Source organism: Muscardinus avellanarius, assembly GCF_963383645.1.
Source record: "Muscardinus avellanarius genome assembly, chromosome: 17".
In the NCBI taxonomy this organism is placed as follows: domain Eukaryota; kingdom Metazoa; phylum Chordata; class Mammalia; order Rodentia; family Gliridae; genus Muscardinus; species Muscardinus avellanarius.
This window is the reverse complement of record NC_137803.1, coordinates 63,355,661-63,382,926: the sequence shown is the minus strand read 5'-3', so window position 1 is coordinate 63,382,926 and position 27,266 is coordinate 63,355,661. Positions and strand designations below refer to the sequence as shown.

The following is a 27,266-nucleotide window of genomic DNA, read 5'->3' as shown; positions in this document are numbered from 1 at the left end:
AAAGCTGGATACAGAATTATGGTTAAAGTGGTAAGTTTTGTTATCGTATTTAATCACAGTTTTTAAAACATGCAACAAAATAATGGCACAGATTTTATTTTCTTCCAAATAAATTGTAAATTATGATTATCTCAGTAGAAAAATTGGAAAAGATATTAACAGTACTCTGAGGAGGGAGAAATAGGTGGCTATAAGGTAGAAAAGAGTTTTGATAATAAGACATTAACCAAAACAACCACCAGAATGTGAAATAGGTATAGAGAAAAACTTGGAAGAGAACCCAAATGGGCCAGGTTGTAGGAGCACACAAACCAAAGGCAGTACTGAGTTCTTTCTCTATTACTAACAGCTTCTATTAATACTGTGCATTTGTCACAAGTGATGAACCAGTTTTTCACTCCATTTTTCAGTCCGAGTTCTTGAGTTTTTGTCTAATGTCCTTTTCTGCCCCAGGATCTGACTCGAGATGCCACGTTACATTACTCATCATGTCTCCTTAGGGCTCTCGCTGTGATAGTTTCTTAGACTTTCCTTGTTTTTGATGACCTTGACAGCTTTGAGGAGTAAGGGTTAGGTGTGTGTAGGATGCCTCACTATTGGAATTTGTCTTACGTTTTTCTCGTGATTGGACTGGATCTGTGGGCTCTGAGGAAGAATATCACAGAGGTGGAATGCCATTTTCTTCAGATCAAGAGTGCGTCCTGTCAGTGTGGCCCTGGACTTTGCCGTGGCTCTCCCGGCTGAGGTGGTGTTTGTCAGGCTTCTGCACAGGTCTTTCCACACTGTGGTCTTGGGGAGGCGGCCCTTATGCCCAGTCCGCACTTGCGGGGTAAGGACTTGGGCCCCACTTCCTTGGGGGCAGAATAGCTATATAAGCTCTGTACTTCTCAGGGAAAGTCAACCTGTTCTCTTTATTTTTTTATTCAGTCTCATATCACTGTGGACTCATGGATATTTATACCTTGAGTTTTAATCCAGTAGTACTTTATTTACTCTGTTGCTTTAATTTTTCTTGCTTTGCCCATTGGGACCTCTTTATTTACTTATTTATTCATATTTTTATGGTACTGGGAGTGGAACCCGGGGGCTTTTCTACCTCCGGGCTACACCCCCAGACCTATTTTACGCTTTATTTGAAAATGGTCTCACTGAGTTGCTGAGAGCCTCACTAAGCTGAGGCTGGCTTCGAACCTGTGCAGTCCTCCTGTCTCAGCCTCCCAAGCCTGGGGATGACAAGCGTGCCCCCCACCACGCCCGGCTCCATCGGGAACTCTTTCAGTTGACACTTCTGTGCCTTTGGCCTGTCACCATTGGCTGTGTCTTACATACGATGCATGTTTTCAGCACTTCCTGACTTTCCAGCAGAATGAGGTCCTCTGACTCGTCTATATTTTCTGCTTCACCCCTAAAGCCAGCCATTTCTCCAAGGAACCTGGCTCCTTTTATTAGAGGAAGATACTAGTCACTGCTGTGGCTTGGATGTAGTTTATATGCCAAGGGTTCATGTGTCCACAGATGAGACTGTCGGGTTGATACTAGGAGGCTAGGACCTGGAGAGGTAGAGCCTCACGGGAACTGGCTAGGAGCAAGGCTGGCCCTGAAATCACTGCCCTTGGCTTCCTGTCAGTGACGCGTCTCTTCACATGCTCCCATTTTGATGGTGTCCACACGCCTTTGGGCCCTCACCAGAGCCCCTGCCGTATGCCTGTGCCGTGCACCCGCGAGCCTCCAGAACTGCGAGCTGTCAGTCTCTGTGCGCACCAGCCCCGGCCATCTTGTTCTCGTGAAGGGAACGTGGACCGAGAAAGCCGCAGCGCTCGGTCTCGGTGCGCTTCTTGCTGAGGCTGATGCCGTGGGGAGGACGCGCGTGTGTTCTGAGTCTGTGCACATCTACAGCTGCGCAGTGCAGCCATCTGTGTCTGTGTTAAACCGGACAGGAGTTCACGGCTCCAGCTGCACGCAGCCTACATTCCCGCAGGCTCTGACTTGCCTGCTTCTTAGTTCTCTTACAGTGAGAGCCGGGTTCCCACCACTCACCGTCGGTCCGCTCAGGCTTTCGGCTTTCGTTTCCAGTACTGTGCTTTCAGAATGGTTAACGAGTACCCTCTGGGACGCTTTTTTAAAAAAATTGAAATAAAATTTGCATAATGTATAATTCACCGCTTTAACATAATTCAGTGGCTTTTAGTATATTCGCAATAAAGTATAACTGTTGCCACTAATTAGAGAACATTTTCATCACCCCAGAGAAACTCTTCTACCATCATACTGTCCACAGTCACTCTCCGTTCCTCCTTCCTCCAGGAAGTACTGAGGGAGCTTTTAGAAAGCATATTAGGGTAAGCCGGGCGCTGTGGGCACGCTTGTAATCCCTGCGCTTGGGAGGCTGAGACAGGAGGATGGCGCAGTTTTGAAGCCAGCCTCAGCTACTTAGTGAGACCCTGTTTCCAAATAAAGTAGAAAATAGGTCTGGGAGTGTATCCCAGGAGTAGAAAGCCCCTGGGTTCCATCCCAGTACTGCAAAAAAAAAAGAAGAAGCATATTTGTAGATTCCCCGACTGTGCATACAATAGGTCTGGAAATAGGCCTGTATTATTGTCCCTCCTTTCCAAGCTGTATACCTTTTTTCCTTTTTGCCTTACTGAACCAAGTACCATGTTGAATAGAAGTGAAGAGAAGAGACTTCCTTGCCTCAGTGTCAGTCTGCGAAGACATGCAGATGCCTTTTTGTTTCTAGTTTGCAGATTTGTTGAGTTGAACATTATCGAACACTTCCAGTATCTATGGAGATATCTTTTTTGGTTTGCTTTAATTAATACTGTGGGTATAGCCCGCTCCCAGCACTTTGGAGGCTGACAGGAAGGTGTGCATTCAAGGACAGCCTCAGCAATTTAGTTAACCTCATATCCAAATAAAAATGAAATAGGGTTGGTGGGTGTAGATTTTAGGTAGAATGCTTCTGGTTCAATCCCCAGCACCACCACCTACACACACACACAGAGATTACTACAGTGTTAGGCTGACTTTGCATTTCTAGGTTCAATCCATCCCACTTGGCCCCATGAAGTATCCTTGAAGTATCCTTTTTATATGTAGTTGGATTTGATTCGCTGATATCTTGTTTAGTATGATCCTTTGAGATAAATTGGTCTGCAGTTTTCCTGTAAAAGACCTAGTCTGTTTTTGGTATTAGGACAATGATGATCTCATGAAATGTGTTTCTGCCCCCTTTTTTTCCAAGAGAGCTTGTGTACAGTTGGAGTCATTTCTTAAATGTTTCTTAGGTGTCTCTGTTGAAACCATCTGCATCTGGAGTTTTGTTTTTATTTTATTTATGATTGCCAGGGGCATTCTACCTCTGAGCTACACCCCCGAAGCCCCATTTTTATTCTTTATTTTGAAGTAGGGTCTCGCTAACTTGCAAAGGGCCTAAGTAGCTGAGGCTTGCTGAAAACCTGCAATCCTCCTGTCTCAGCCTCCCAAGTACTGCGATTATAAGCATGCATCACCACACCCAGCTTTCTTTGTTCTTAACTTTGAATTTAATTTATTTAATAAATGCAGAACTTTTGAGGTTGTCTTTTCTGTGATGAGCTTTGGTATTTTGTGCCTTTCAAGAACTTGTTTGAAATATTCTTTTTTTATATGTTTATAGGATCTATAGTGTTGTTCCTCTTTCATTGTTTATATTTGCAATATATATTTTTAGTCTTCTAATTGATCTATCAGCAGATTTGTCAATTTTAATGATATTTTTAAAGAATCAGTTTTCAGTTTTATTGCTTTCTTTTTGGTTTGGAGATATTCCCATTAATCTTATATAATTCTAGTTTAATTTTTATCTGAGGAAAAATTTGTATGATTTTAATTTATTTTAAATTTGTGAAAGCTTGTTTTTTATGGCCCAGGATGTGGCCTGTTTTGGTGAGTAATCTGGTTGCCTTCGAAAAGCACAAGTATTCTGCTGTTTATCTATAAATGTCAATTAGTTCCAGTCAACTAATGGCATTTTTCATTTCTTTTATATAATTTCTGATTTCCTTTCTTAATGAGAGAGTACTTGAAACCTAACTATTACGGATTGGGAGACTATGGTTTGTGGAAACCATTCCCCGGGGACCCCTGGTAGGGTCCCAGACACTTTCCTCCAACCCATAACAAAACCCAAAATGACCTCAAACAGAAGAAAATTACTGCAGATTCTTGTCCTAAGCTAAGAATAAATATGCATAGCTTGGACCGTTGCTGAAAATTTAAAGAAGTTTATTAAAAGATGGAAATACAGAAAATAGAAATACAGCCCCATGCCAAAATGGCATGGGGGGGTGACTCGAAATGAATACACCAAAGGGCTTACACGTGGACTTGGCCTTTTATACCCATGACCTCCACCTTGTTTGCATGACTCTGACATAGTGAAGGTCCCTGCAAGGTACCTCCCCCAACCAGGTGTGGCAAGGTGTCTCCTTTCCTGAAGGGCAAGGTCAAACCCTGCCCTATCCTCCCTAGATCTTCATGTATATCTCTTTAGAAAGCAGAAGTCCTAGCTCTCCTCTATTGACTTGGTAATTATTTTGAGCTAGGTTAATTTACATTGGAATAACTGCCTGTCTTAGGCAGAGGTCAAGTCCTTGCACAGATCTGCCCCTCACCCATGTCTGCCGCCATTTTGATACAACTATTTTTGAAATATCAGTCATCTTCTTTTGAAATATATTAATAGAGTTTTCCCAAATCTTCCCAGGCCGTTCCAATACTGGTACATTAACTGTCATTTTAAATTTATTTCTTTCTTCAGTTCTGTCAGGTTTTGCTTCATGTTGTTGTTTTTTCTTTGTTTTATTTTTGGTACTGGGAATTAACCCCCCCAGCCCTTTTATTTTTTTATTTGTGTGTGGGTAGAGTTCTGGGAATTGAACCCCAGGGGCATTCTGCCTCCAAGATATACCCCTGAAAGAGGGTCTCTTAGTTACTGAGACTGACTACAAACCTGTGACCCTCCTATCTCAGTTTCTCAAGAATTGGGATTATAGGTGTGTGCTGCCACACCCAGCTATTTTTATGTTGAAAGAGGGTCTTGTTAAGCTATTGTAGGCCTTGAAATTGATTTGAAACTCCATTGATGGTTGTGTATGTATTTAGGATTTAGTACGTCTTAGTGAGTTGGCCCTTTTATGAACATCTAATTTGTGATGTGTCTCTGCTCCGAGATCTGTTTTGTCTGGCATTTTAATACAGCTGCTGCGGCTTCCCTTTGATTATTGTGCTTACGTGGAGTATATTTTTATTTTTAACTAGGCCATTTTGTCAACCGCATTTCTTCGTGTTCGTTCTTCCATTCCCCTCCTTCTGACAATCTGTGTTTTAGTTGTAGTGTATAAACCATTTCTGTCATTCATTATTTGCTTTGTTCCCTCTGTTTTTTTTTTTTTTTTTGGTGGTACTGGGGTTCCTGGAAGCCCTTCTACCTCCGGGCTACACTCCCAGACCTATTTTTACTTGGAAACAGGGTCTCCTAAGCCAGCGCGCGCGGCTGGCTTCGAACCTGCGCGATCCTCCTGTCTCTGCCTCCCAAGCGCAGGGATGACAAGCGTGCGCCACCACGCCCGGCGTTCCCTCTGTTTTATTTCTCAATTTTCCTTTTCCTAACTTCTATTGGGTTATTTGTAATTTTTGAAATATTTTAATCATCTAGTGTGATATTGGCTCTTCTTTGTATAGTTTGGTGATTATAAATAAGTTTACATTTTTGGGAGTGGTGAGTTGGCCCGGGCCACCCTCCCCACTCATGCCATTTCTATTTTCTGTGTTTCTATCTTTCTAATAAACTTCTTTAAATCTTTAAAAAAAGTTTACATTTTGGGACAACATATATATGTATATATGTGTGTATATATATATATATATTGCACAATACAAGCTTTTGCTAACATACAGTCTACTTAATATAACACTTTCTATAGTGTTTCTTCAAAAATATTCTTTGCCCTTTAATTTACTAATAACTTGTTTTGCTTCATCTACAAATTAGATACTGCTTTATCTTCATAGTCTCACTTAGTTTGATGTGTTATATGCAGCTCAGCTTTGATTTTTGAGTCAATTTTTGTTATTAGAAGACTCGTAACTCCAATTTTGTAAGCTCTGTACATGGCTAGCTTTGAGGATGGTGCTTTTTTTTTAATGATTCTGCTAATATAATAATAGTTGAAACAGGTGACTTCGCCCCAAGCTAAGATATGCCTCTTCTTTGTAATGTATAGAATTTCCTATTTTCAAGTATATTTTCTCCTCTATAAAATGAGAAATGTGAACCATTTGAACTATGGCAGTTTTTTGTTGTTTGATTTGGTTTGTTTTTCAATGCTGGGGATCAAACCTAGGGCCCTCTACATACTAGTCAAGGGCTGCACTGCTGACCTGTACTCTCAGCTCTTATTGGCTGGCAGTGTTTATGTTGTAATATATTCTAATTTGATTCTATCCAGATCAGTTTATATGTATAGCTCTGATGATTTAGCTCAGTTTACTTCAGGCATTTTTGTTTCTATCTGAACCAATTTTCAAGTACCAGTAGAACAATTTGAAGAGCATAGCAGGTTTTACTAGTACTCTGTTAAAGTTGTCAGATTATAGCCGGGCTGGTGGCACAGGTTTATAATCCCAGCTTTTGGGAGGGTGAGACAGGAGGATTGCTATTCATGGACAACCTCAGCTATACTCTCAGCCCCGCCCTGCCCCCCTTTGTTTTCTTCCTTGTGGCACAACTAGGGATTGAACCCAGGAGCATTCTACGTCCAAATTACACCCCCAGCCCTATTTTATTTTTATGTTGAAACAAAGTCTCACTAGGTTACTGAGTCCTGCTATTCTCTGTCTCAGCCTCACAAGTACTGAATTATAGGTATATACCACCACACCTTGTTTTCAGGAAACACATATTTGAACAATATAATTTTAATTAGAACCTTAAATTATTAATGAAAACTTATTTTAGGGTAGGGTAGCCTTTCTGAGAAAGTATCTAGAAAACAAAATAGCAACAATTGTGGCACTTAAACTTTAAGTCAGTTCTAGAATGTTTAAAAATAACCTTGTCTATCCTTGTTTTACAGATCCAGGATGAAAAGACTGATAAAAGAAGAAGCTAGCTGAACAGCTATAAAATGCCCAAATCTGGGTTTGCAAAACCAGTTCAGAGTGAAAATTCTGACAGTGACAGCAATATGGTAGAGAAACCATATGGAAGAAAGGTATATTGTATAACTCAAGATCTTTTTTATGCTTTGGAACTGGGGAAGGGTACGCAATTTAGTATTTTCAGTAATTGCTAATAAAAAGTGTGGGTGCTGTTAGCTTTCCATTACTGCAACAAATACCTGCGATTACTTATAAGGAGGAAAGATCTATTCTGGCTCCTGGTTTTGGGGGTTCAGTCCACAGTGACTTGTGCCCGTTGCTTTCAGGTCCGTGGCAGGGCACGTGGTAGGTTGCTCATGGCGAAGCAGTGTTCACTTCACGGCCAGAGGTAGGAAAGAAAAGATAGGGAGGGCTGGTTTCCACTCTCCGTTTTGAGGGCATACCCCAGGACCTAAGATCTCCCACTCGCCGCCATTTAACCACCGTCTACTAGCATCAACCTTTCGAGGCTTGGACCTTCTGGAACATTCAGATACAAACTGTAACAACAGATAAATGGAAGCTTTTATAAAAGGCCCTTTAGAGTTAGATTCCGGAGGATGCAATTGTTCTCTTCCCCGGGATCAACACAGTTACGCAAAAACCCAGTCACTTAAGGTCACTCAATTTTAAAGCAGTCATAGTTGAGCATAATTCCAGTACTTGAGAGACTGAGACAGAAGGATGGCAGGTTTGAGGCCAGCCTGGGCAACTTAGCAAGACCCTCTTTCAAAATAGAAAGTAAAAAGAGGTGGGGGTGTCGCTCAGAGATAGAACGCCCCTAGATTGAACCCAGTACTGTTAGGGGCAGGGCAAAGCAGTTGAGTTGGAGGGGGGATTCAAGACCTCAAGCTTTGGCATTTCTTCCCCCAGTGCCACACCCCAGTGCTCCCCCCCCCACCCACACACAAAATTAACCTGTCTGTAACCTTCAGTAAATTTACAGTAACTTCTCCATTCTTAAGATTTTTCTCTGTGTTAGAGGATTATAGTACCTTAAAAATTTTGATGGACACAATGGAATTTTACTCAGCCATAAAAAATAAAGTTACGTCAGTAAATGGGAAATGGATGGAACTGGAGAACATTATGCTAAGTGAGATTAGTCAGTCACAAAAGTAAAAAAAAAAATCAGATGTTCTCCCCGATAAACAGAAGCTAGGGAGAAAATGGGTCAGAGGAGGAGCTCTAGTTGAAGAAGGAGAAACCATAGATTAGCAAATAAGGTGACCTAACTGAGGGGGTGGGGGAGTCCCATTGTGTACGTGGTGTAAATTAACAAGCATATCAAAGTTAATCACTAAGTCAAACATATGGGAAGGAGGGCGGACTGAGGAAGGGTTTGAAAGGGCGGGAACTTGAGCCGGGCGTGGTGGCGCACGCTTGTAATCCCAGCATTCTTGTAATCCCAGCATTCGGGAGGCTGAGACCTGGAGGATCGTGGTTTGCGGACAGCCTCAGCTACTTAGTGAGGCCCTCTGCAACTCAGTGAGACCCGGTTTCAAAATAAAGAATAAAAAATAGGGCAGGGGGTGTAGCTCGGAAGTCAAATGCCCCTGGGTTCCATCCCCAAACCCGCAAAAAAAAAAAAAAAAAAAAGAAAGGGCGGGAACTGGGGAAGGGCTAAATGAGTGATGTGTGCATGTACACCTCCACCATCCTGTACCCCATTAGGATGTATGACTATAATGCACCAATAACATTTTTTTAAATTAAAACATTTTGATGGGGTCAGGCTTCGTGGCACATGCTTGTAATTCTAGCTCCTGGGAGGCTGCAACTTCATGAGACCCTCTGCAACTTTGTGAGACCGTTTCTAAATAAAAACTTAAAATAGGGCTAGGAGGTGTAGCTTGGAGATAGAATGCCCCTGAGTTTAATCCTCAGTATACACAAAAGAAAGAATTATGATGGAGAGGGAACATACTTTCCATGATGCTTGGCACATAATAAATGCCAGTAAATGTCAAGCGTTCCTGTTGTCATTAGCCCCCACCAGCACCTTGGTCAGCACTCTTAACTGCTGACCCAAAGACTTAGCGCACACAGCCCAGAGGAAGGAACATCTGTCTGCTCAGTTTTGGAGATCTCGGTTCCATCCACGTGAAGCCCTCGGAGGCCAGAAGCAAGAGAGAGCGAGCCGGCCCGGGATTCTGAGACGCACAGTCTGCAGTCTTGGTTACCACTCCTCCCCGTCACAGCCCCGGGGCTGAAGCCAGGTGTGCTGGCACGCCTGTCATCCCAGTACAGAGGGACCAGCCTGAGAAACATAGTGAGACTCTCGCAGCCGAGTGAGAAAAGGCCCCAAGGTAGAATGCCCCTGGGTTCAATCCTAGTACCACAGACATGAAAGGAAAACAAACCCCCACGACTGGACCGGATCAGCCTGGACCTGACTAATAGTGAGCTCTTCAGTGCTACTCTCCATCTGACCACGACAGCTAGTAGCCCATGATTCTTTTGATACCTGCCCTCTCCATTCCTGTTTAATGTAGACGTGGAAACCTTCATTTTGACTTCTACTGTTGTCTTCTAACTGATCTCTTGCTGCTCTCTTTATCTAGATTTCTGCACTATCTTTGTTTTCCTGTTCTCTTTGTTTAAGCTTTTTCTTTTCAAGGCATTTCTGCTTTAGAAATTGAACCTGGAGCATTCTATCTCCAAGCTATACCCCTAGCCCTTGTGTTTGTTTTGCTTTGAAACTCTGTCTCACTGGGTTGCTCAGGTTGCCGAGGCTGTCCTCAAGCCTGTGACCCTCCTGTCTCAGTCTCCTCAATTCTGGGATTACAGGCATGCAGCATTGCACCCAGCCTGAAGCCATTGTCTTGTTGCAGGACATCTGAGATTTTTTGGTTTTAAACTAAGTAGAGTCATGCAGTGGTCGTCACAGTCCAGTCGTAGAGCATTCTCATCGTTATGGAAGACCCTTTTTGCCTGTTGCATCCAGTCTTCACTCTGCCCCAACCCGAGTCAGCCTTAGATCTGCTTTCAAAGCGTAAGAAGTTTAAGCTGGCGTGCTGGGCACACTGTGATCCCAGCACTCGGGAGGCTGACACAGGAGGATCGCCACTGGGGACAGCCTCGGCACTTAGAGGCCTCTGCGACTCAGTGAGACCCTGTTTCAAAATAAAGACTAAAAAATAGGGCTGTGGGTGCAGCTCAGAGGTAGAGTGCCCCTGGGGTCCATCCACAGTACAGCAAAAAAAAAAAAAGTGTAAGAAGTTTTCAAATCAGTCATTTTAAGATTGTTTTGACTACCAGGTTCCTTAATGTTTTCATGTAGATTGTAGGACCAGTTTGTCTGCTTCTCAAAAATAGCCTGCCAGGATTTTGCTAGGAATTTATTCAGTGTGTAGACCACATTGATAGCATCACAGTCTTGATGTTATTTCCCTCCGGGGTGCTTTATGGTTTTTAGTGTATAGATCTTTTGCTTCAGTTGTTCATTCATGAATGTGTTGTTTCTTTATTGTTACTGTATTTCATTTTGGAATTTTTGTTGCTAGTGTAGAAATATGATTGATTTTTATATAATGAACTTGTGCCCTGTGGCCTTAGTTATTGGCTATAAAAAGTTAGTGATTCCTTGGGATTTTCTAAATATGAGATCGTGTCATCTGTAACTAAAGATAATCTTACTTATCTTCCAGTCTTGATTTTTCATTTTCTTGCCTGATTGCACGGGCAGGCTCTGCCTTTTGATTTTATGTTCAGTCCAGTCACATTTAATGTAATTATTGATAATGGCTTATATCTGATATTAATTATGCTATTTTAATTTTTGTTCTTATATGTTCTTGTTTCTTTTATATTGCATTATTAGGCTTTAAATATTTTTCAGTGTCCTATTAATTTCTCTATTTTTTATTTATTTTCTTGTTTGTATATGTAGTACTAAGAGTTGTACCCAGGGATACTCTACCACTGAGTTGTACCTCAGCCTTTTTTATTTTTAACTTTTAAATTTTTAAATTTTTGTTTGTTTTGAGGTGCTGGAGATTGAACCCAGGGACATTTTGCCACTGAGTTGCATTACTGGCTCTATTTATTTGGGTTTTGCTAAATTGCTATGAGCCTTACTAATTTTTTTTTTTTTTTTTTTTTTTGGTGGTACTGGGGTTCCTGGAAGCCCTTCTACCTTAGGGCTACACTCCCAGACCTATTTTATATTTTTTTATTTGGAAACAGGGTCTCTTAAGCCAGAGCGGCTGGCTTCGAACCTGTGCGATCCTCCTGTCTCCGACTCCCAAGTGCGGGGATTACAAGCGCACGCCCAGCGTGAGCCTTACTAAATTTCTAGGGCTAACTTTGATCCTGTAATCCTCCTGTTTCTGTTTCCCAAATAGTGGGAATCAATGTTAGAACATTTTTACTCCAATACACCCTCTTTCATTATGATTAAACCAAGGCAGGTTTTAATCAAGGTGGGAAGTTACAGCAGCCCTGCCTTATTCACAGTTTTAGTCCCTCGCTTAACTCCACGTAGTCACGTATGAGTGTGAAGTGGTGCGCCATTCTGAGCAGTGTGGTAGATGTCACAGTTTCTCCTGTTCTCCCTGGGATACGAGTCCTCTGTGTAGAGAGGACTTTACGCTGAGCAAATCACCCTCCTACTCGTCACCTAGTAGCTCCCAGTAAGCCCTCTGGAGAGAATGAGAGGATATAGAAGCCTCCTTGTTATTATGAGCTTACGTCCAACCTGGCAGAGCCCTAACATGATCTCATGGACCCTGATTGGAGCACAGCTGTACCAGTGTCACCAGCACCCAGAGGGGGGAAGAGGCATGATCACTCTAGGGGGCCTTCCTGTAGAGAAGGTCCTACCTATGTTCTCAAGGCATCGATCTGCAGGAGAGTAGTGGTAAAGGTAGTCTAAGCACAAGAACGAGCAAGTAAAGTCAGACAGGAATCTGTCCTGAGGTGCGGTCCATGAGTGATGGAGGATGGGCGCCGAGTCTGCCACCAGGAGCCAGCTGGCTGTGACCCTGGGTGCTCCAGAATCTTGGGCGTTGTCATTGGTCAGGAGCCTCGGGAAGGGCCATTAAGAAATCACTGGGAGTGCCACTTTGTAAAACCCAGCAAGAGGGAGTATGCACAGTGATTTGGGGTTGAAGAGAAGTAGCTGCTTTCAAGGGTGTTGAGTGAAACAAACTTCCCGGGTGTGTAGAAAACGTAGTCTGCGGGAAGGGGCCATTGGACGCCTTACACAGCTTTAGTAAGTGGAGACTGTATTACAGACTTGAACAGAACTGAGGAAAGCATTAGAGCTTTGATTTGTAAATGTTTAATAAATACAGTGAGGATTACATTATGACAGTGCCTGGGCCACTTGATGTCACTTTCTTGGATTTGCATTTCAAGCACTTATAATCCTTGAAGCTCTTACTGTTCCTCCGTACTTAGTGTCTTCTGAAAGCTGCCACAGGTAAGTAGTGCTGAACCTGCCCGGTGAAAGTGAGGTTTCTTAAAAGTGCAGGGACAGCAGACAGCAAGTACTGCCACCGACGCGTGCGTTGTCAACGTGTCTCGGTTAAGAGTACTTACCATTAGATTTGTCAGAGAATAGACACAAGCTCTTAGAGTCCTCTATTCACTTAGCTTAATTAAGTCACACTGAGCTCTGATCAGTCTGATATACTCTGTATTCAAGGTCACCTTTCTATGGGCAGGGGTAAGGACAAGATACAAAACGCCCTTCGGAGGCAGTATGCCTGGGGTATTTTTACTGTGCTTTGGGACTAAATAGCATCTTGAAAGCTGTTGGATTTGTCTCGTGCTTTATGAATATTGGACTGCTTATTTGTTCATTAAGAGAGGAAGGGCCATAGTTTCCTACTTATAGACCATGTTGCTACTGTTTCTTAAGGCAAAATTAAAGTTAGAAAGGTACAAGAGAAAAAAGTATGGCCATATTATTCACCTCTATTTTTGCAGCAGATGTTCCTTTGTCTTTTTTAGTTATTAGCCTCAATGCCAGCTTGAGCTCTGCAGAATTTTATTTTTCTCCCATAAAATTTTTATAAATGATTATTTGTTTCATTATGTAGAGATGCTATTTATAATTTAATATAACAGTATCTCTTAGGAAATTCTAAATTTAAAAAATATAGCCTAAACCAAAATTTAACTTACTAAATGCATTTAAATAGGTTTGATAGATCAGTATTTATCATTTACAAGACCTCAGGTGATAATCTAAAACCTCCATGCATGGTGGTGCATGCATGTAATCTCAGTACTGGGTATTGGATGATCACAGGTTCAAGGACAGCCTTATTAGCAAGTAGAGAGACTCTTAACCTAGCAAGATGCTATTTCAAAATAAAATAGGGCTGGGGTTGTAGCTTGAAGATAGAATGCCCCTGAGTTCAATCCGTAGTACCAATAAATGAGTAAACCTGGGTTAAATTGATAAAGTATGAGAGAATATTAACAATTATAACCTTTTGAGTGGTTCTGTCCTGTCCTTTTCATCAATATAGTTAAGATGTTGATTGTTTCCTATCCAAATGATTATCAAGAAAATTTTTATTATCCAGGTAAAACATACATCTATATTGCAGAAATTTTTCAGAATACATTCAAGGATCATGAAATGGAAATTACCTTGTAAAACTGTGATAGACCTGAGGATTTTTTTTTTTTTTTTTTTTTTTTTTTTTTGGTGGTACTGGGGTTCCTGGAAGCCCATCTTCCTCCGGGCTACACTCCCAGACCTATTTTTTTTAATATATATTTTTATTTGGAAACAGGGTCTCCTAAGCCAGCGCAGCTGGGTTTGAACCAGCGCGATCCTCCTGTCTCCGCCTCCCAAGCGCGGGGCTTACAAGCATGCGCCACCACCCCGGCTAGACCCGAGACTTTTACCTTGTTTGCCAACTAGTCAGTTCACGCGTGCTGGCAGAGATCTCCGGTGCTCTGATACCCTGGACCATAGGTGAGGGAAATTTGTCGGGTGAGCAGCAGCAGCACCGAGGACAGCAGTGTGCGTGTTGCTTGGCCCTGCCAGCCAGCGTTTCACCACTGGGACCTCAGGAAGCACCTCTGGAGGAGAGGAGAAGTGGTTACTTTGGCTCCTGGCTTTGGTTGCTGTTCAGCTGGCTCCATTGTTGCTGGGCCTGAGATTAGGCAGGCGCTGCCATGGTGGAGGACACAGCAGAGCGAAGCTCTCACCTCTTGGCAGCTGCGGAGCAGAGAAAGAGGCGGCCGGGCATCTCCCCGCGGCCCCACGCCTTGGACGGCAGTTTCCTTCATCTCCCAGTCACCTGTGCAGTTGTGAATCCATCCGGAGGTGAGCCCATTAGCGAGGTCACTGAGGCCCACCTCTGACAGGTGCGTGGGACCAGGTCTTCAACACGCGAGCCTGAGCGGCGGGCGTGTCAGCTCCCAGCCTGCAGTCTCCTCTCTCACAAGGCTAAGCAGACGCGTGCCAGGTGCGGTTACACTACAGTGAGTTGTGTTACAAGTCTTTTATTATGAATGGGTGGTGAGTCTACTTGACCCTTGCCCTGGAAGATGACATTATTGTGCTGAACACTGAAAAGATCTGTCCCTTGCTCCAGAAGGAGTCACTCGCTCTTTCAGACTGTTGTGTGTATGTGTACTGGGGATTGAACCCAGGGCATTCTACTTCTGAGCTACGACTCCAGCCCTGTTTTGTTTTTTATTTTGGAACAGGGTCTCAAGTTGCTGAAGGCCGTGCTAAGTTGCTTAGGCTATTCTTGAACCTGCCATCCTCCTGTCTCAGCCTTCCAAATACTGGTATAATAGATGTGCAAGCCACCACAACAAGCTTCAAGGCCATTCTTTACTCAAATGGCCTTGAAAAGATAGTGCAAGACAGGAAATGTAGTGTTCCTGCTTGCAAGTTTATAACTTTCAAACATTATTCTATTTGTATATGTTCATGTGTGTTTGTTGTCAGGTAAATTCCTACCTCATTTCTCTTACTGAGATGGAGAAAGTTACCAGCATATTGTTTAACAGAGGAGGTGATAGCCATTCTTATTTGCTACTGGGAATTGAATTCAAGGGCATTCAACCACTTAGCTACACCTCCAGCCCTACTTATTTTGAAACAGGTCTTGCGAGTTGAACGAGTCTCACTGTTTGCTGAGGCTGTCCTTGAACCTTCAATCCTCCTTTCTTGAGCTCCCAAGTACTGGGGTTACAAGTGTGTGCACCATGCCTGGCTTCTTTTCTTGCCATTTATGCTTTCATTTTTATGTGTGCTAGCTATTGTAGATTATTTTAAAAATTAGTTAAAAGTAAAAAAAAAAAAACTTAATTTAAAATAATAAACCCAACAAAGTTAGATATTTTAAAATTCTTTTTTTTGGTGCATGGTAACTATACAATTATAAAATACTTTCATGGTATATTATAGCATCATAGTGAGATTCAGAGCGGTGCGCTGGGTGTGCATGCACGAGTCAGTGGTGTTCCCCTGCACCTGGCCCGCCCCCTGCCCTGCGTGTTAGTGGCAGTGCAGTGAGCCTGCGTCTGCCACGGCAGCACTTGAGCCGTGTGCTTCCTCGGGCCTCCCACCCCTTCTGCTGGCCTGGCCTCATTTAGCCGAAGTCCTTTTGTTCCTTATTTTATCTCTAGCTTACAGACGGTGTATCTCCTAGATGTGGAAGAATATACTAATGGTCCTCTCCTGATAGAAATTTTAAAACGATCGGAAATAAGTATTTATTCTGAAAGTTGCTTCTTCAAATCTGAAAATACTTTCAAAGTATTCAGAATCTCGCGTAATACTTGTAAGGGTGGTTTTACTTTACGGAGGGCATCGCGGGGGGGGGGGGTAGCAGTAATGGTCACATAGTTGCTGTGTTGCACAGTGTACTCCTGTAAGTGTTTTCTGTTTAACTTACTACTAAGTTGGTTCCTTTTAACTCAGGTGGGACAGAAGATATCTTTATTTAGCAGCATGTGGGAGAACAAGCGTGTTGGGGTTTCCTTAGCTCTTCTGTTCGTAACACAAATGTGTTTTCTGGGCAAGTCTGGGGTCCCGCCCGCTGGCCTTTGTGCTCTGGTCCTGTCTCAGCAGCGGTCCCACTGAACGCCTCCCAGCTCTGGTACAGCACAGAGGTGGACTTTTGTCTCCCTTGCTCTCACTTTCTTTTTTTTCTTTTTCTTTTTTTTTTTTTTTGGTGGTACTGGGGTTCCTGGAAGCCCTCTTTCCTCCGGGCTACACTCCCAGACCTATTTTATATTTTTGAAACAGGGTCTCTTACGCCAGCGCGGCTGGCTTCGATCCTGTGCGATCCTCCTGTCTCCGCCTCCCAAGCGCGGGGATTACAAGCATGCGCCACCACGCCCGGCCCTTGCTCTCACTTTCCATACACCACTCAATGATCGCACAGGTTAGCACTATTAGGAAATGAGCTTTGTGTTAGAAGATTTCGCCTAGCTGCAAGTGATGTGCACGTTACACTAAGGTGTCGGTAGGGTAGGTATTTTAAGTGTAGTTTCTGCTGAATATTTTCAACAGCAGGTAGGTTGATTGAGATATAACCCATTGCAAGTTGAGAAGCATCTGTATAAGCATGCTTTTTTTATTATCTTCATTTCTGATGTTTTGACATAGGGAGCCATGCTGGTCTGAGAGACTTCCCTTACTGGAGCTTAGAATTCCCTCGAGATAAGTTGGGCTTGGTGGCACACACCCGTAATCCCTGTACTTGGGAGGCGGAGACAGGAGGGTTGCAGGTTCGAGGCTAACCTTGACAGCTTAGCAAGGCCCTCCACAACTGAGTGAGGCCCTGTTTTCAAATAAGAAATAAAGAAATAAAATGAGGTTGGGGGTATAACTTGACGGTTCAGTCCACAGTACCAGACAACAACAAAAAGAATTTCTACAGATAGGCCAGCTCAGTTGGGCATGGCTGTAATCTGAGTATGTGAGAGGCTGAGACAGGAGGATTACAGGTTGAAAGCCAGCCTCAGCAACTTAGGGAGATCATTCATAAAGTAGGGCTGGGGTGTGGCTCAGAGGTAGAATGTCCCTGGGTTTAGTCCCCGGCACCCACACACCCCCGACACATAAGAAGCAGCTTGTGCGCCTGCCTTCATATACAGACCAATGCCGAGCCCACGCCTCCACCACCAACCTCATTAGTTCACACTGTGGCCCACCTTTTCTCTTTCTAGTTACCACAGAACCAGGTACCACATAATTAGAAAACTATCCCTTGTGGCCCAAAGCCCTGTGGGATAGTTCATACTAGCTGATTCTAAACCTGTTGGCCTGTCTCATCCTTTCTTCCCCCTCTGGAAACTCCAATGAAGGCTTCTGTTCACATGCCCACCCCACCTCCTGATTGCCCGGGTGCTGCCCTGTGTAGTCTGGGGTGCAGGACACCCCTCCTCTTCCATCCTGGGAAACTCGGGCCTTGTCAGTGGCCACCGTCTCCTGAGTAACAGTAGCACCCACACTTTAAAACAACCTCATAAACAAAACATTTGGTTGTGAAGTTTTATCTCATTGACAGAAAAACAGGCCAGGAGAATTTTACTTTAAAGCTTGTAAATAAATGACATGAGGCTCTTATCTTTGGTAATATTTACACTTAAGATGGAAGGCAGTCTCAGGAAACTGACGCAGGAAGACCACAAGTTTAAGGCTAACCTGTTAAAGTTGGCTAGACCACGTCTTGAAATAAAAAAATACAAAGAGGTCTGGGGATGTAAGTCCACAGTAGGGCACTCTTGCGTTAAAATCCCAGGTATTGTAAGACTCCAGACAAACCAACAACAGAAACATGGTTTTTTCCTTTCGTCTTGATAAAGTTGATTGTCATAAGAGGTTTCCTGCTATCTAACTACTCATTCTCTGAGTGAACCCTGCTTGGTCGTGATGTACTATTTTCTAAGATACCGAATTTGACTTGACAGTTTATTTAGGATTTCTATATTTATGTTCATAAGCAGATTTTTTTCTGTAATTTTTATTCTTGCAGTGTGCCGGGGATAGAATCCAGGGGCATTCTACCTCCAAGCTACACTCCTAGCCCTGTTTTTTAATTCTTTATTTTAAAACAAGGTCTCACTAAGTCACAGAGGGCCTCACAGTTGCTGAGGCTGGCCGTGAACCTGCGATCCTCCTGTCTCAGCCTCCCAAATGCTGGGATTATAAGCATGCACCACCAAGCTCGTCTGTAATTTTCTATCTTGTATTCTTTGATTATTTTGACAAGATGTATTAAGTAGCTCTTATTATTTCTGTGTTGTGTTAATGTTTATTTGAAATGGGGAGTATTGAGTTTTTCTGTTGAAATTTTTGTGAAGTCATCTAGGGTACACTCCTTAAAACATAAGATTTGGGGTTATGGATTTATTCTCTTCTGTGGTCATTAATCTATTCAGGCTTTCTCTTTTGTTAAGCCAGTTTTTAAAGATGCATGTTTTCTAAGAAAACTATCCATTTTTTTTCTAGGCCTTAAGTTTTTTTATAATGTAAAAATGAGATGACATTCTTTTGTAACTTTAGTATATCCTCTAGAGGTGCATTTAAGCGCCATCTCAGGTTTTTAAATTTTCTCTCATTGTTATGATTTTACTTGATTTGTTTCTTCTGTTGCTCTTTTAGAATCACTTTGCTTTTATTGAAAAGTCTGTTGATGTTTTTGAAAAACAGAGTGGTTTTTAAGTTCCTTGCTGCTCCCCGCCTCCTTTTTTCTTTAAATTGGTTTTTCTTTCCTCTCTTTTTTTGGTACTGACCCCTTCTACCTCTGAGTTAAACCCCAGCCCTATTTACTTTTATTTTGAAACAGGGTCTTGCTAAGTCTCGGAGACTGCCTTGGACCCTCTTGTCACAGCCTCCTAAGCATGGGATTGCATACAGGCAGGCACAGCCACGCTAGGCTCCTTTGGTTTATTTTTCATCTTGGGTTGATAGCTAGGTTTTTCACAGACTTGCTTCTTAGACTATAATTATGATACATGTTATTTACTGTCATAAATTTGGAGCAGATTTCTCTAAGCTGCTCTGCTCAGGTGATAGAGTTCAGCTCTTAGCAGGAGCTTGTGTTCACAAAGGCGTTTCCCAGCCCAGGGGCTGCACTGTGCTGGCTGAGACTGGGTGGACCTGAGTGCCCTGAAAGGAGGCTATTTACCTCACTGGGTGCGCATATCATTTCTTTATTTGATACACTGGCTTTTTTCCACATTAAATCAGAAATGAATCCTGTTTCTCTGATTTAAGAAGTGAGATTGTAATCTTTTACTGAACTGGCTTTTGTAATCTGTGTATATTTCCTTTTTCATTGATAAAATCAGTGGTTCTCAGACTTCAGCTTACATGAGAATTGCCTAGAAGGACTTTTCCCCGCTACGTGGTACCAGGAATTGAACCCAGGGGGGGCATTCTTCGAGCTACACCCCCAGCCCTATTTTTTATTTTTTATTTTCAGACAGGGTCTCACTCAGTAGCTGAGGCTGACCACAAACCTTGAAACAGGGCCTCACTCAGTAGCTGAGGCTGACCACAAACCTGCAATCCTCCTGTCTCAGCCTCCCAAGTACTGGGATTATAAGCCTGCACACCACGCCCAGCTGGAAGGACTGCTGAAGGCGATCACTGGCCCCAAGCAGTTCTGGTGCAGTAGGTCTGCAGTGGAGCCAAGAATTTGCATTTCTAGTAAAGTTCCCAGGTGATGCAGAGGTTGCATGCCCCAGTGATCACTCCGCTGGCACAATGTCTGACTGTGCAGTCATGTACCTGCAGGGGTCCATCCCAGGGTGCCCACACACACGCATTTCAAAATCTGCAGATGCGTGAGTCCCATGTAAAATGGAGTCTTGCTTACATCTAACCTACACTACCCTCCCATCTACTTTAAATGATCTCTAGTTATAATATGTAATACAATGTGAGTGGTGTGTAGTTGTTACCTTCTATTGTTTAGCGAATAATGTTCGGTTCAGGTACAATTTTTTTCCAAATATTGTCAATTCGTTGTTGGTTGAATCCACAAGTAAGAAATCTAAGGATACATAGGGCTGGCTGACTACTTTTTTAAAAAGAATCTATTTCATTCCATCCAGAATTACATTTTTAGAGTTGTATATTTTAATATTGTTTTTAAATTACTTTATTAAGTAAAAGCAAAGAAATATGAAAAAGTTGGAAAAATTGTTATAATTATTGAATTGGGTCTTGAGTACATTGTCCCTCTTTGTTTTTTTTGTTTGAAAATTTCCTTAATAAGAGTGAGCTTTTATTTATTTATTTTTACCAATTTGTTATATTTTATTTTATTTTTTTTATTGGTGCATTGTATTCATACATCATAGTGGGAATACAAACTTTTGTAGACATACATGCACACATTGCCCAGTCAGCCCCTACCCGATCCCCACCCCATTCTCTCCCCATCCCTCCCTCCCATGCTTGGCTTAGTGGTTGATGTCTAGTATTATAGCAATTTATCCAAAATTAAAAATGATAATCTCTCATAACAGTTTCATTTGTCTGATACCAAGCTTTTGATGACTTAAAGATAACATTTCAATATTTCTTTTCACTTTCTCTCTTACCAGAGAATATTTTTTTTTCTATTTTTTTTAGGTGAAACTATCATATATTTATATATTTATTTTTCAAAAAAAAATCTATCCTAATATGGAATATGGACTCTAGATACCCAAAACGATCTTGAAAAAGAACAAAGCTAGAAGATATATATTTTCTGATTTCAAACCATATAAAGCTACATTAATTGAATCAGTGTAGTACTATTCTAAGGGCAGATATATAAACCATTGGAGTTAAATAAAAGCCTAGAGCTAAATTCTTCCCTATATTGTCAAGTTATTTTTGACAAGGTTTCCATGAACATTTGGTGGTGGAAATAATAATCTTTTAACTAAATATTGTTGAAACATAATAATTACATGGAAAAGAATAAAATTGGACCCTTACCTAATCCCATATACAAATATTAACTCAAAATAGATAAAAGACCTAAATATAAATCTTAAGACTATAAACTTTTAGGAGAAAATCTGGGTCATAAAACCTCACAACATTGAAATTGGCAGTGATTTCTTGGATATGATTTCAATGGCACAGGCAACAGAAGAGTATACAAACTCCCTAAAAAATAAAAAACATATTGTATATCCAAAGACAATGTAAACAGAGTTAAAAGTTACTGATAGAATGGGATAAAATATTTCCAAATGCTATATCTGAAGGTATATTAATATTCCAACTAGAAATCCTAAAAATTAACAACAATAAAGGCAAACAATACTATTTAGAGATAGGTAAAAGACTAACATAAATAATGAATCTCCACAGATAACCAATCTTAGTTGACTGTTGGATGGAAACTCTTGTTTCTCTGGTTCTGGTGTGTTACCTATTTCTTCTTTGTAGTTAATCTCTTTGAGTATTTTCTCTAGTGCTGGTTTTGAAGACATAAATTCCTTCAGTTTCTGTTTGTCATGGAAGCTTCTTCTTTCCCCATCTAATTTGATAGAAAGTTTTGCTGGGTAGGAAATTTTTGGCTGGAAGTTGTTTTCTTTCAGAGTTTGGAATATGTTACTCCAAGCCCTTCTGGCTCTCATAACTTGGTTTGGGAAGTCTGGAGTGATTCTAATTGGTTTGCCTCTGAATGTCACTTGGCCCTTTGCTTTTGTTGCCTTTAAGATTCTCTGCTTGGCTTCCACATTGGTCATTTTGACAATTATGTGGCGTGGGGATCCTCTTCTCCGATCCTGTCTAAAGGGAGTTCTATAAGTTTCCTGGACCTGTGTATCGACCTCTTGCTCTATGTTTGGAAAATTTTCTGCTATTACTTCCTTGAAGAGATTGTTGATCCCTTTGGTTTCACCTTCTTTTCCCTCCTCTATTCCAATTATTCTTAGGTTAGCTCTCTTAAAATGGGCCCATATTTCTTCAATATCAGATTCCTGCTGTCGGATATTTTTTTCTAGATTAGAAACTATGCGTTCATTTTTGGAATGATCATCTTCTAAGAGCAAGATTCTGTTCTCCATGTGTTCTAATCAGTTGTTTGTGCTTTGAATTGAGGCCTTTACTTCATTAATTGCATCCTTTATCTCTTTTTGGCTCTCTCTGAGTTCTTTTCGAAGCACCTCTATTATTTCTACAGTTATTTTCCTGATTTGATCTTCTAAAAATCTCTGAATTTCTGTTTTATCGGGTTCTGATGTTGTGGGGTTGTGGGCATTCATTGCTCCAGTATTATTCCTTTTTCCCATGATTTCAGAAGTTTGTGCCTTCTCTGGGTGTTCCCTTAGGTCACTATGAATTCACTTAAGGTGTTCTGGATCTCAAGTCAGTAGTATCTCAGACCCCACTACTCCTTTACTGTGTTGTATCACAGAGTCTCCGACCCAGAGAGTCGATAGAGGCTGCTTTAGACTGTGGGGGGTGCCAGGTTGCACGTTCTCCTATGGTGTGATATCTCTGCCACCGCCACTCCCCCACTGGGTCAAGTCCCAGGGAGTACAGTACTGGGATTTCTCCTCTGTGGCCCGCAATTTGACTCACTGTTCTTGAGTACGCAGATGTAGCTGTATTGGTCTCGGTGAATTTGCTGCTGCTGCTGCCGCCGGTGGCAATATGGCGCCGCTGCCACGCCCTCGGCCATGAGGCTGGCGTATTTCTTCTTGGTTTTGAGTTCCACTCTGAGTCCCTGCAGCGTGTGCTGAGCTCAGCCACTGGGAGCTTTAGATGCTCCCTGCGCCGAGAAATCCCGCCTGGCTGTTCCGCAGCGGCTCACCTCGGCTTGCTGTAGCCGTCCGGTGAATTCGCCACTGCCGCCGGCAGTATGGCGCTGCTGCTGCGTCCTCGGGCATGAGGCCGGTGTATCTCCTCTGTGGCTCTGAGCTCTGTTCTCAGTCCGCTTTCTCTCTGGAGCCTGGTGATTTTTTTGTTTCTCTAGTGATGGTGTTTTCTGGCTATGAAAGGCGCTGGTTTTGTGGTAATGGAGATTGCTTGTTAGCGGGGCTCTTAAGCCCCGCTTTTCTCGGTCGCCATCTTCCCGGAACTCAAGAGTGAGCTTTTAAATGCAGTATTGTTGGCTGGGCGTGGTGGGCACGCTTGTCATTCCCGCGCTTGGGAGGTGGAGACAGGAGGATCGCGCAGGTTCGAAGCCATCTGCACTGATTTAAGTGACCCTGTTTCCAAATAAAAATATAAAATAGGTCTGGGAGTATAGCCTGGAGTTAGAAAGGCTTCCAGGAACTTCAGTACCACCAAGTAAATAAATAAATAAATAAATAAATAAATAATAAATAAATGCAGTATTAAGTATAATAGATATAACTTTATTCACATTTGATTTTTTAATAGAGTAAAGACAAAATCGCATCCTACAGCAAAACTCCAAAAATTGACCGAAGTGACGTGAGCAAGGAGATGAAAGAGAAGTCGTCCATGAAACGCAAACTGCCTTTCACCATTAGCCCGTCGAGGAATGACGAGCGGGATTCCGACACAGGTAAGCTGCAGCTTGTTGTTTTCTGTTAAAAGCTTCCCTGCTCTCTAGAAGCCTGTGGGCTTCCTTCGTGTATACCACTGCTCTTGACACTGCAGTTTGTGGAGGAATATTTGTGCTTCAGCATTTTAGACTTGCTGTTTTGGGGGCAGAAGTTTATTCATTACACAAATGTAATGGGCATTTTAGATTCCGAAATGAATTAGAAGCATGTGCCACACGTGAAAAATAAGGCTGATTAAGTGCTATTCATGCCACTTGTTTCTTAGATTCCTTATACCTGTGAAGTTGATACTTGAGATCAGTTCACTCCAGTTATTCATGATACCTGAGAACCTTCTTACTGTTACCTAATGTATTCCCAGGTTGTGCCTTAGGCCAGAACTAATCATTTTTGAAACTTAATATGAACTTCAGTGTTTGTTATGTGTTTGCCACGTGTATTTTTCCTTGCATGAATTTTTCCTTTTTTCTTTTCCATTTATTTGTTTGTTTGTTTGTTTCCAGTACTGGGGATTGAGCCCCAGAAGCATTCTACCTTCGAGCTACACCTCCAGCCCTGATGTTTAGTCTTTATTTTGAAATAGGGTCTCACTAAGTTGCAGATGGCCTCACTAACTTGGCCAAAGCTAGCTGAAAACCTACAATCCTCTGGTCTCGGCCTCCCAAGTCTGGAACTACAAGGGTGCGCCACCATACCCGGTGTTGCATTAAATAGTAATACATTTTTTTAAAAAAACATTATTTCTGGCCGGGTTTGGTGCACACCCTTGTAATCCTACTATATGAGAGGTTGAGACCGGAGGATCCATGTTCATGGCCAGCCTCAGCTACTTAGGCCCTCCACAACTTAGTGAGACCTTGTTTCAAAATAAAGACTAGAAGCCGGGCGTGGTAGCGCACACTTTTAATCCCCGCACTTGGGAGGCGGGGCCAGGAGGATCGCACAGGTGTGGTTTTTTTTTTTTTTTTTTTTGGTGGTACTGGGGTTCCTGGAAGCCCTTCTACCTCTGGGCTACACTCCCAGACCTATTTTTATATTTTTATTTAGAAACAGGGTCTCCTAAGCCAGCGCGCGCGGCTGGCTTCGAACCTGCGCGATCCTCCTGTCTCTGCCTCCCAAGCGTGGGGGATTACAAGCGTGCGCCACCACACCCGGCCAGATCGCACAGGTTTGAAGCCAGCCTCCCTGGCTTAAGAGACACTGTTTCCAAATTAATATATATGTAAAATGGGTCTGGGAGTATAGCCCGGAGGTAGAAGGCTTCCATCCCCAGTACCACCAAAGTAAAAAAAAATTAAAAAAAATAAAGAATAGAAAGTTGGGCTAGGGGTGTAGCTTGAAGGTAGAATGCCCCTGGGTTCAATCCCCAACACAACAAAAAAATAAAATAAAAAAATAAAACATTCATTCTCACTCACAGAAAGTTAGTGTTCAGTTCTTAATCTTACATACAGCGATCATACCCTACTTATATTTCTCTAGCAATCTTTAATCAATACTAAGTTGATCTTCACTCTGGAAAACTATGAAAATACTCTAAAGATTTTTAAACGCTCTCTGCTAGTAGAGCTTTAGAAAATTCTTGTCGTGGTGTGGTGGCACACACTTCTAATCTCAGTACTTGGGAACCTGAGACAGGAGGATCACAGGTTAGAAGCCAGCCTCAGCAACTTAGATTCCATGTTGTTGTTGTTGTTTTGTTGTTTTTACCCCTGAAGCTTAGCTGAGAAGAAGATGATTATAGTCATGTGCCAAACAATAATGTTTTAGTCAACAACAGGCTACGATCTCCAAGATTGTATCACCGAGTGACGTGTTGGTATAAGTGTACTGTGTGACACTCACACAACAGTGGAATTTCCTGGCACAGACCTCAGAGCACTATATGTTCCTCCATGTATCTACTTAAAATTTAACCCTAAGCTGGGTGTGGTGGTGCACACCTGTAATCCCAGTACTTGATAGGCTGAGACAGGAGGAGCACAGGCTCAAGCCAGCCCCAGCAACTTACTAGGCCCCTTGCAATGTAGTGAGACCCTGTTATCAAAATGTATAACCCTGTTATAAAAATGTAGTGAGCCCTGAATAAAACAGGGCTGAGTATGTAGCTTTTAGGTAAAATGCCTCTGGGTTCAGTCCTTAGTACTACACACACACACAAACAAAAGAATCCTCCTTATATTTTCTCTTTGGGAATCTATTTGCTGGTGATTTTTAAATTACATTACCCAGATCTTTTTCTAGTGACAGTGTTATTTATAATAGTAGATCGAAGCAGGGATTTGGTTAAATTCTAGGAATAAAGTTTCAAAGTAATAAACTTGCCATGAGGTCCTTTTCTATTAAATCAGGTGAATTCTCTTTTATTTAGAGTAAAATAAGGGGAAAATATTACTTAGGAAGACCTGAACTTTAGGCACTGATTAAACATAATCTAATTCATATTTTAGTAATTGAATTATATACTTTTTCTCTGATAAAGTTTTCTTCTGTTTGCATTAGTGGGATATTAAAGCTCTCTCTAAGAACATTTTATAACTCGTTCTTTTAGAAAAGTTACAAGTAGAGCCGGGCGTCGTGGCGCACACACACACTTGTAATCCCAGCATTTGGGAGGCTGAGACAGGAGGATTGAGATTCAAAGACAGCCTCAGCTACTTACTGAGGACCTTTGCAACTCAGTGAGACCCTGTTTCAAAATAAAGAATAATAAGAAATAGGGCTGGGGTGTTGCTCAGAGGTTGAATATCCTTGGGTTCCATCCCCAATACCGTGAAAAAAAAAAAAAGGAAAAGTTACGTAAGTGGGTTGTGTGCCTACAATCCCAGTAGGAGGCTGAAACAGGAGGGTTGCAGGTTGGAGAACAGCCTCAGCAATGTAGCAGAATTCTCAGCAACCTAGCAAGACCCCATTTCAACACAAAAAATCAAAAGAGGGCTGGGTATGTAGCAGGAGGTAGAATGCCCCTGGGTTCATCGTTAGTCCACCTTTTTGGGAGGTTGAGACTGGAGGATCGCGGTTCACGGACAGCCTCAGCTACTTAGTGAGGCCCTCCATTACTGATGAGACCCTCTTTCAAAATAAAGAATAAAAAATAGGGCAGGTGTAGCTCAGAGGTTGAATGCCCCTGGGTTCCATCACCCATCACCAGATCCACAAAAAAGAAAAAAAAAAAAAAAAAGAATTTCCCTGGGACCAAAGGAAAATGTATTACGTAGAATTTACATGCTTCTATTTTTATCTTTTAAAATGAAATAATATCCTGAATACCATTAATTGATATCTTTCATATGAACAATAATACAGTATCAGACTGTGTGTGTGTGTGTGTTTGTGTGTGTGTACTGATCCCAGTGGGATTTGTCTGTTAGCTATATCCTAGCCCCTTTTCTTTTCTTTTCTTTTCTTTTCTTTTCTTTTCTTTTCTTTTCTTTTTTTTAATTAGGGACTAAACCCAAGAGCATACCTCTGAGCTCCATGCCTAGCCCTTTTTATTTTTTTTATATTAAAACCAGGTCTCATTAAGTTATTGGGGCTATTGCTTAGGACTTGAACCTGCGATTTGGCTCACCTCACATTGTATGTGTGGAGGAGAATTCTGCCAGTTG

At 42.1% G+C, this 27,266-nt stretch overlaps 1 protein-coding gene across 2 annotated transcripts in view; it reads left to right on the top strand.

Annotated features, from left to right (window-relative positions):
- Nucleotides 1-7,166: 7,166 nt before the first annotated feature.
- Nucleotides 7,167-27,266, top strand: part of ANKRD12 (ankyrin repeat domain 12) — a gene marked incomplete at both ends in the record, with an annotated part of 81,426 nt that continues 61,326 nt past the window's right edge. For both annotated transcript variants that reach the window (XM_080714499.1, XM_080714498.1), the window contains 2 exons: nt 7,167-7,253; nt 23,510-23,657. In XM_080714499.1, the coding sequence (XP_080570625.1) occupies nt 7,167-7,253; nt 23,510-23,657 (235 nt within the window). The remainder of the gene's footprint in view (nt 7,254-23,509; nt 23,658-27,266) is intronic.